The sequence below is a fragment of the Mus caroli genome, chromosome 6, assembly GCF_900094665.2.
Source record: "Mus caroli chromosome 6, CAROLI_EIJ_v1.1, whole genome shotgun sequence".
Classification (NCBI taxonomy): domain Eukaryota; kingdom Metazoa; phylum Chordata; class Mammalia; order Rodentia; family Muridae; genus Mus; species Mus caroli.
Window position 1 is genome coordinate 96,201,271 of NC_034575.1, and position 10,535 is coordinate 96,211,805.

At 47.2% G+C, this 10,535-nt stretch overlaps 1 protein-coding gene across 1 annotated transcript in view; it reads right to left on the reverse strand.

Moving 5' to 3' along the window:
* Rybp (RING1 and YY1 binding protein) overlaps positions 1-7,625 on the reverse strand; it is a 54,440-nt gene extending 46,815 nt beyond the window's left edge. The window contains exons 1-2 of the mRNA XM_021165552.1: positions 7,446-7,625; positions 6,684-6,809 (exon numbers count right to left, since the gene is read on the reverse strand). Of these exons, the coding sequence (XP_021021211.1) occupies positions 6,684-6,809; positions 7,446-7,477 (158 nt within the window). The 5' untranslated portion in view covers positions 7,478-7,625. The remainder of the gene's footprint in view (positions 1-6,683; positions 6,810-7,445) is intronic.
* Between the last annotated feature and the right edge of the window lie 2,910 nt (positions 7,626-10,535).

The window sequence follows — 10,535 nt, forward strand, 5'->3', positions numbered from 1 at the left end:
AAGCTAAACAGCACACATAAACCAGCAGAACTCAACTCTCCTGACTCCAAAAGCAAACAGCATCACCACCCACACCTAAACAGGGGAATTGTCTATATGAAGAGCAGCCTCTACCAGTCCAGCCCTCATTCCTCTATGTTCCTCACTACCACACTCTTCAGGGCATGTGTCACTGTTGAAATGATCTCAGTTTTCTGTTTATATATTTTCCCTTTCCTCTCCATAGGAATGGGAACGGGAACTTCACCTATCTTTGCATCACTGTGCATGTACACAGAGCTCACACAGCTATGTGCACAATAAAAACTTGGTCAAATGACAGCTACCAAGGTAATTTATTTAAGGACATCAAGTGCACATAAGTACCAACGAAACAGTAAGTTCACTACAATAACAAAGTGATTACTCAATTTGCATTAAGAGTGATTTTGAAAACCTCCAGCTCTGAAAGGCACATCAGCTTCAGAGGCTGGGTAAAGTTTGATGATCTGGAACACAGGAGTGTTTTTACTAAAGAAAAACACAGTGAAGCCAATGTGACTTGAGGTGCAAAACCACAGTTGTGGATTCTCGGGAAATACGGATAAATGTACTGCCAGAAAGATGCCCTTTAAAGGGCTTCAGCAAAGATCATAACTATATTATGGCTATTCCACAAAACTTCTGTAGTAATCAGTGATTTTTCAAAAGACTGAATTGTCAAGATATCTTTATAAGGGAAGTCCAAAGTTACAAAGTGAAAACTCCAAAGCTCTCAAACACAAGTTTATACTAACAGTCACTTCTCTGACTTCTAATTCAACAGCCTGAATATCTTTCTATAAAACTAGTTATTTCTCTACAACTGTAGTAGTCAGCTTAAATTTTTCCGTTCTTTCTACTGTCCACAAAGTTCTAAAAACAATATAAACTTTTTGTCGTGGCTGTGTTTAAATAACCAGAAATGCCGGGTGTGGTGGCGCATGCCTTTAATCCCAACACTTGGGAGGCAGAGGCAGGTGGATTTCTGAGTTCGAGGCCAGCCTGGTCTACAGAGTGAGTTCCAGGACAGCCCAGGCTACACAGAGAAACCCTGTCTTGAAAAACCAAAAATCAAACAAACAAAAAACCAGGAATTAAAAAAGACTTTCAACTCAACATTGAGATAAAATATGCAGATCAGGACGACAGGGGCATGCATAAACTCTGCAGATACAAGGAATGGCCAAGACAGAAGCGATGGGAAGAGCACCCAACTTCTGAAAAGTGTTCTCTGCCTTCCACATCTGCCATGGAGTGAATGTGCACACGTAAAAAGAATGTTAAAAAAAAAAAAGGAATATCTGGAAACAAAACCAACCAAGTTCTAAACCTATAGTGACTGATCCAAAGCATCTCTACTTTCTCAAGGGAGGGCAATTTAAGTAGCAGCTGGAGGGAAAGATATACCACTACTAGCAAAGTAACAATCACTGACAAGAATATACAACAAACAGTGTTCCAGTAAGTCTAGAGTATTTCACTCAGAGAAAAAAACCAAAGTCACAAAATCAGCTTTACCACCATGTGTAGGAAGTTATTCTGTCCAACAATTTGAAAACCTTGTAGCACAAACTTGCATTAGTTCATGCATTTATAATGCTTTACTTTTCCTTCCCTCTTTCATTAAAAGGATAAGAAATACTACTTCAAGCTACACCTAGGAAAGGGGTCATGCTTCTCTTCCACCCACCTGCCATCTTGCACATACAAAAAAAGCTCCTGTATCTCTCCATCTTACAAAGCTAGGTGTTAACACCATGATGAGAGGCAACCCTCCAGAGTCTATTATTACATTAGGGTTAACTTTACTGTGTATCACTGACTTTGAAAGTGGAAATCACATTATGGCAATGTTCTAAAACTTGCAATGTGTTGACAGCTGTACTCTTTCAAATGGCGAAGAAAAATCACTTAGTTGCACTCATGATGACTAAATGGTATGATATGTAAAGTATGCCCCCAGTCCCTAATAAAGCTCTTTAAAACATAATAATAATAATAATAGTAGTAATAAACAGGCTGAAGAGATGACTCAGTGGTTAAGAACACTTGAAGCTCTATCAGAGTACCAGAGTTGGATTTCCAGGATCTACATCAGGCAGCTAACAACCACCTGTAGCTCCAGCTGGTCCAGGGAATCTGATGCCATTGCTCACCTGCACATACATACCTATACACCTAACACATAAATAACATTAAAAAAAAAAATCAGCTAAAGGGGCTGGAAAGATGGCTCAGAAGTTAAGAGCACTAGCTGCTCTTCCAGAGATCCTGAGTTCAATTCCCAGCAACCACATGGTGGCTCACAACCATCTGTAATGGGGTCTGGTGCCCTCTTCTGGTGTGTCTGAAGAGAGCAATGATAGTAAACTCATATGCATTAAATAAATCTTTAAAAAACAAAAAACAGCTAGCTGGTGAGATGGCTCAGCAGGTAAGAGCACTGACTGCTCTTCCAAAGGTCCTGAGTTCAAATTCCAGCAACCACATAGTAGCTCAATAACCACCCGTAATGAGATCTGATGCCCCCTTCTGGTTCATCTGAAGATAGTTACAGTGTACTTATTTATAATAATAAATAACTCTTTTAAAAAATCAGCTAAAGATTAGAGAATGGGAAAATATGGTTAGGAAAGGAATTACAGACTAGAGAAGGCCAGAGTTAATGGCACATAGTCTATAATACCAGAACTATCAAGATTAGCAACGGAATGAAGCCAAGAGTTCAAAGCCAGCCTAAGCTATGTAGCCAGTTACAGGCAATTCAGGACCCTATCTCAAAAAAAAAATTTCAGATCAAACATATATGTAGTAATTATCTCTAAAATACAGACCTTAGCCCAGCAGGATCATTCATAAATAATGAAGGAACAAATATATAAAGCTCTCTTTTGCCCTCAGACAATCCCACTAGATAAATGTCTACACTCCTATTCCCTTGGGACTGTTCTTTTCACTCTGCTCCATGCTACTGGTACAAAGTCCCTATTCTAAAATAATTCAGTTCTAAGTGCAGATTTAAACTACTACTGCACAGGCTGGAGAGATGGCTCAGTGGTTAACAGCACTGACTGCTTTTCCAGAGGTCATGAGTTCAAATCTTAGCAACCACATGGTGGCTCACAACCATCTGTAATGGGATCTGATGCCCTCTTCTGGTGTGTCTGAAGACAGCTACAGTGTGCTTACATATAATAAATACAACTAAAAAACAAACAAACAAAAAACCTACTGCACATCCTAATATTAGTAAAAAGCTAGCAACTGATTTTGTAGAAATCAGTTTTTCTTTTCCAAAGGAATGGGAGGAAGGGTTCCTTCTCCCTGGCTTGATTTCCAAGCCAAGACTATTCTAACCTCACTTTACACAACCTTTGGTAGTCTTTAGAGCTTTGACTAGTTACTTGACGACATGTTCTACCATCCTTAACTAACACCCCCACCCACTTTCAGCAGCATCTTTCACATCCTAGGAATTTTTATAAACGCTCTTTAGATGATGGGCAGTATTTTTCTACTTAAATTGAGGAACATCAACGCTATCCACAAAGGGCAAATCGCTGTGTCCTATTGGACTAATTTCAAGCTGTTTTCCTGGATTGACTGGTTGATGCCAGCAGCAATAAATAAAGGCAAGGGTAATCAACAACTCCACAATAACTGCTGGCCAGCCAACCAGTTAAGACTGTTTAAACACTAGCTTAAAGCAACAAAACTATGTCTATCAGCAAACACACTATTTCAAAATTGCCAATTTTCAGCTATTACCCACTACCCAATCCCAACCATCATGCTGGCTTGAAGTTCCTATAGACCTGACATTAATGCCCACTGCTGCAAAAACAAACCAAAAACCAAATTAAGTTTTCCACTGCCACAAGAGAGAAAACACAGGCAAATTCCTATGAAATTTTGGAGATATAAAACTATTTAAGCCTCCCCCAACTCACCCCCATATTTGCAGCAGAAGAGCAGTTAGGTCTTCACGTGGTCCATTAACAACAATTTGGGGTGGGGGCTGCCTCTGACTCTGTTGCCTGCCAGGGGATCCCTTCCCCTACCTGGACTGCATGGTTGGACTTCAGTGAAGGAGGTGTTTTGTCCTGACTAGACCGGTGGGGGGGGGGGGGGGGGGGGGGGGGCGGGGCAGTGCTTCCTTATCTCTGAAGAGAAGAGGAAGGGGGATCTGTAAGGGCAGGAATGAGAGGAGAGGAGGGGTGAGATTGGGATGTAATGGGAACAAAATAAGTAAATTATGGAAAGAAAATAAAAACATTTTTTAAAACTCAAATGTAGGGCTGGTGAGATGGCTCAGTGGTTAAGAGCACTGACTGCTCTTCTGGAGGTCCTGAGTTCAAATCCCAGAAACCACATGGTGGCTCACAACCACCCGTAATGAGATCTGAAGACAGCTACAGTGTACTTACATATAATAAATAAAATCTTAAAAAAAAAAACTCAAATGTAAATTTACTTAAGAAAAAGGTTCAAGAAAAAATACTGTACAGCCAATATCCAAGAAAAATTAAGTGAAGGAATGCACTGGCTCGGAGAGCATGAACACTGGACATACTTCTTCATATGAAACCAGTGAGCTATACAGTACACAAAATGCCACTTGCATTCCACTTAATGAGGAATTCTAAAGTATTGATAACAACCAAATCCAAATAAGATTGGTTCAAAAAGACTATCATGAACTGGTGACGGTTTCCCACCTGCATACTTTGTTCAAAGCCTACTGAATGACTTCAACTGCATAAAGACCTGAAAGACGGTACTTCATTTTTTTCTGAATGGACAGACTCAAATATCCTTGCATGCCAATATACCCGTTTAAAATTTCACTATGGTCATCTGTGGTTCTGAAAACGGTAAACAAAATCTTAAATCAACACTTTTCGCATGCTTCCAAAAAGTTAGTGAATCAGACTTTTCAATAAAAGTAAAAGTTGAAAAGCATTTCAATATGAGATAATTATTCCCAGCAATACATCAGATGTAAACTTTTGAATCTGGCTGAAGTTTCTCTTTACCAGCAAGGTTCTCAAGTTCTTACTAGTTTCCCTGGTCATTTCCTTGAACATCAACTACACATAACACTCAAGGCAAAACCACAATAAAGAGCTTTGGCCTCAGCGGGATTCTACATGTAAAAAACATTACTCATAAATAGTATACAGTTACTATTGATTTAAAGTTAACAAATACATTTCTAAACTTTCATGCTGTGATGGAATCTCCGCGATTTTAGACAGCAGAACAAATCCTAAGAAATGGGTTTTCTGTTTAACTAATCTATTATGATACAAAAAACTGACGTTAATTTACTTTACTTAAAAAAAAAAAAAAAAAGATCCTACTAGCTGGATACCAGGAGGCTGATCTACATCCCAGCACCCAGGAGGCTGAAGTAACAGGATTGCAGTTCCAGATGAGCTCTAAGTATAGTGAGATGCTGTCTTAGTAGAGAAAGACTACTTACAGGGAAATAAATTTCAGTTCTTGAGTTTTGATTCAAAGGTCTCATTTCTTAAGCGTTAGTAAAATTCACAAAATTCCCCAGTAACTGGAGCAATTCATTCCACTTATACTTGCAGCTGAGCCTCCTTAATCCCAGATGTAAGTAAGCAACTAGAATGATAGGACTCCTCACTCAGAACATCCAGGTGGAACTAGTGACAATGGATGCTGCCAATTCAAAAGCAAGCACCTGCTGAAATGAAACATTTAGTCATCAACCTGAAGGCCTGCTGAGTCTTAAGCTAACTCTCCCTTTCTTATGTGTTCTAAAGACAGTCCCTTTAAATGGGAGCAATAAGAACTTAAGCCTTAACAAGAGAAATTCCAAGTAAAAGTTAAAACACCTGCAAGACTATAAAATCAATTTTAATGTTACCTCTACAAATAGTTTCAACTCATTTGCAGTTAACCACTCTCATCTCAATATAAAAGAATCCCTTACAATGTTTTAACATAAAGCCATTAACACAAACTTCAAGTCTATTCACCTCAACAATTCACACACTTCACCATTCTGCACAAGCCAGTAACAAAAGACACATCATCAGGCCCCCTGCCTGACAAATGCACTTTTTCCAACCCTCCAGAATGTATCTCCAAAATTGCAAAAAAAAAAAAAAAAAAAAAAAGGTATTTGCAACCCAAGATAGACAAAAGGCACAATTCAGTCTTATTGTACTACCATACCACCATTAAACTCAGGAAAAAACTAATTCTGAACAAATTAAAACCACTCTGCACGCGGCAAATACCAAAATGTCTAACGTTCTTCAATCCATATCACTACCCTCCTTTCTCCCCTGTGGGAGCCAACAGCAACAAGCCAAAGGATGCAAATGTCAAATAAATCCAGTGTCTGTCTGAAACAAGACGAAAACCTGAGGGAAATCCCTCCCATAAATCCTGTATTTTAGCACGAGGCACTGGACGCAACTTGAAATGGCACACAACCTGAACCACATCGCCCATCACCAAATGCTTTAAAAAAAAAAAAAAAAAAGGGTCGTAATCAACAAGTTGGCAAGAGGACGATCAATAATAATGAAAGTACGACTCACTCCCCTCTCCTCCGCGCAATAAATAAAGAAATAAAGCCAAAACAAGTCTTTCAACAAAAGCTAACACACGTCTTCCAGTACCTGGTGGAGGTGCCTTTCCGCACATCGCAGATGCTGCATTTAAAGGCTTCGGCGCTGTTCCTAAAGGTGCAGACGCTACAATCCCAAAAGCCTTCGTCTGCGGCAGGTTTCGCTTGTCTTTTTGGCCTTCGCAGGAGTGGAGAACCGAGGGGAGAATAGAGGAAAGAAAACAGACGCTGGTGAGCCCTCGTCAATTCCCAGGAATCCGACGCTGGAAACTTCTCGCGGCGACCACCCATCCAACCCACTGGCGGGCACCGAGGCGAGAGGCCGACGGACAGCGCGGAGCCGGGCGCCCCCTCTGGCCCCGGGCACCGAGCGCCTAGCGGCGGCGGCTCACGCGGGGCCGCGCCGAGCGCAGGAAGCGGGCCGACTCGTGGGCGCGAGCGCGGGGCGGCGGGGGCGCGGCGCGGGCCGCGGGCCGGATCCCGAAGGCGGCGGGCAGCCGGGACGGCCGGGCGGCGGCGCGGAGGGGGCCGGCGCCGCGCGCTGCCCGCCCCTGCTCGCGCCCTCCCGCCCGCCCCACCTGGTTAAATCTCCCTTTGTCTGGGCGGAGCGGCGACGGCGGAGGGCGGCTGAGGAGGAGCCGCCATGGCTGCGGCGCGCACGGCCGCCGGCCCGAGCGGAGCGACACCGCCTCCCTCCGCCCCCGGGTCTCCATCTTAGCGCGCCTCCCCCGCGCGGCCGCTCCGGCCTAGTCGCCGGTGTCCCCGCCCGCCGCGGCCGCCCTCCCCTTCCGCCCCTTCGGCGCCCGGCAGGTACCTGGTCGGGCTCTTCTTGTCGCCCATGGTCATGGACGGGCTGGCCCCCGGCGCCCCACAGCTGCGCGCGCCGCCGCTCAGAGGAGAAGCGCGGTCCGCAGCGTCGCGGAGCGGCCCCCGCCCGCCCGCCCTCCGCTGCTGGGCTCGAGCTCCAGCCGCCACCGCCGCCGCCGCCGCTGCCGCCGCCAGTCTCCGGACGAGACTAGTCCCCGCCAGCGCCGCCTCCGCCGAGTGACTGACGAGGGGCGGGGCCGGGCGCCGCGCGTCACGCGCCGGGCAACCAATAAGAGGACGACGACCGGCGCCGCGGGGGCGTGGCGTAGCGCGAGGGAGGGCGGGGCGCCGCGGGGGGGCGGGGCGGCCGGCGTGCGTGCCCGGGAGTGTGTGTGCGCGCGGGGGGCGCGCGTGCCTGCCGGTGGCCCCCGCGGCCCCGGCGCGTCTGAGCGTGCGAGCCCGGCGGGGAGCACGTGGCCGTGCCCGCGGGCCCCCGTGGCTCTGTGGCGGCCCCCACTCGCCGCCGAGCCCTGTGCGGCCGCTGCTGGGACTCTGGCCCCGCAGCCGCTCCGCTGAAGTAGTTCCGCGCAGTTTGCGCGCGCCGCGGGGGGCTGTGCCTCGAGGCCCGCGTCTCCCGCACTGCCGCTTCTGCCACGAGGGGCTTTGTGGCCGCCTTCCCCAAGCGGCCCTCCCCGGCGACAGCCAGACCTGCAGCCTCCTGGGCCGGGCCGCCGGAGGGAACTCTGGAGAGGGTGTGGCGCAGCCTCGGGCCCCCGCAGCCGAAATAGGGCGTTTCCCCGGGGAAGTTGCTGTTCAGATCCAGGCGACCACATGCCTGCTTTCCAACCTCTAGTCGCGGCTCCTGCCTCTGCGAAATAAGGCTCCTAACGCTCTTCCCAGGGAGGGCACCCTGGATGAAACGCACGCTAACCTGTACCCCGCACTTAGGAAGTGCCAGGGCCCGACTCCGTTCCCTCCGGCGTCTGGAATTGGGAGAAGATCGATACCCCTCACTTTCTGCCCTGCTCCAAGCGTGCTCTTGCCACTGGGTTTTGTGACTGACTCAGGGCCCTCTACCCCCAGGCACTGGCAAGGAACCCCGGGCTTGGGGGGAAATGTCTAAAGATTATAGGGAGCCCCCCCTCCGGGGTGGTGGTGGAACAGGACCAGTAGGTGATGCTAAAAGGTGGGGGCAGGGATTGGGTGTGGGGGACAGATAAGAGCCAGCTCTGACGTGCAAACTCAAAGTAGGTTCTTATCAGGACTGGCTCTTGGGAGAAGAGCAAAACTGGAGACCGGCTGAAGCTACTGGAGAGCGGGAAGCAGGAAGTCCTGGGATCTGAAGGGAGAGAATAAAAGAGGGAGGCAATGTGACTGAGATAAGCTTGATCAGCACTAGATGTCCTCCAGACAGGCACACCCAGAAGGGCCAGCTACACTGTTCAGCAAGGGTCAGCACCCTCCCAGACCTGGGCCACTTACTCCTTAGGAGTGAAGGAGGAAGAAGAGGGAGGATGGAGTCCCAGGGCAAAGGGACCAGAGATAGCCAAGGAATGTGCATGTCAAGGCATGGCCCTAGGCCAGCAGCCTTAGCCCCTAGGGTCAGCCTGGCGTACTTCCAGCATTCTGCCCCTGGTGCATTAAAAAAAAAAAAAAATCTCTTTGGAGGGAGAGTCAGGGAACCACTGAATGACTGCAGCTCAGCTCCTGCCTAGCAGGCAGGCGGTCCTGGGTTTGATTCCCAAGCACTGGATAAATACGAAATAAGTAAAAAGAATAAATAATCTCCCTGGAAACTCCATCAAGAGAAGGACGGGATTCACAGGTCATAGGAAGGAGACTGACTCTGTTATGTAGAAGTAAAGCACAAACCGCAGTCTTGCACCTCAGTGCAAGATAGTCATGGCCTTGGATACACCCTTAGGTGAGGGTGTCCTTTTTACCGTCCCTGTGCAGCCCAGCCCCCACCCAAGGCAATCACTCCACTTCAACTTTGGTCAGTCAACTTCAGTTTTGTCACTTCCCAAACTGGTATGCCTGGGTGGAACTTTCTCCTCCCTGTGGTGGAGATGGAATCACAGCCTTGTGGTAGGCAAGGACTGCTGCTGACTGAGTTACACTCTCAGCCCCTGGCTGACACTTCTGTCCAGGCAGAGAGTCTCTGATATCCTTCCATTCTGTTGCCTGCATCCAAGTTCACACCCGTGTCTTTGCCTAATCTTGTAGCATCCCACTGCAAACACACCATCCTTTCTCTATAGGACAACTTTTCCAGGATGCCGTTTTGTGTGTGTGCCTTTGTCTGGTATTACCTTTTCAAAAGATCTCATCGCTAGGAACTTACTAAGAGATAGCAGATTCTTATTCGACTGTTGTTTCAGGAATTCTCCTTTCATTCGGTTGTGGGAAAGGAGATTACGTCAGAAGTGTCTTTCTAGTTCCGGGGACACCCTACCCCCAGATTTTTGGAGTTCACACTCCGTGGCTTGAGCTGCATAGCCTGCAAGCGAGAGGTGACAGCCTTCCCTGGTCCTCTGGCTCTTATCTTGAACTTTTTGCTCAAGAAAGAAAGGAGGGCAAGCATGGTGCAGCTCCACTTCAACCCCAACACCCAGCAGCAGAGGCACGTGGATCTCTGAATTAGAAGCTAGTCTGGCCTATGTAGTGAGATTGAAGCCAGCCAGGGTTGAATAGACCCTGACTCAAATAGATGGATAGATAGATAGATAGATAGATAGATAGATAGATAGATAGATAGATAATTTGCTACTGCTACCCTCAAGCTGGGCTAGCCTGAATACTCAGAGGCTGAAATTCTGAACCTGAAAATTCCAAATAAAGACGTGATGAACAAATGGGAGAGGCAAAGCCAGTCTCCAAGTACCTCAAGGCTCGCCCCAGGCCCTCCCATATCAACCTAATGGTTGGAGTCTCCAGTGGCAGTCTAGGCTGAGGTTTACAGTGAACTGAGGACGGCAAAGGCTGAACGTGCGAATGCTTCCCTGAGCCCAAGGAAAGTACCACCAACAGATGGTTCTTAGAAGAACTATTTTTTTTTAATGTATTTATTTTATGTGGATGGGTGCCTTGCCTGCAT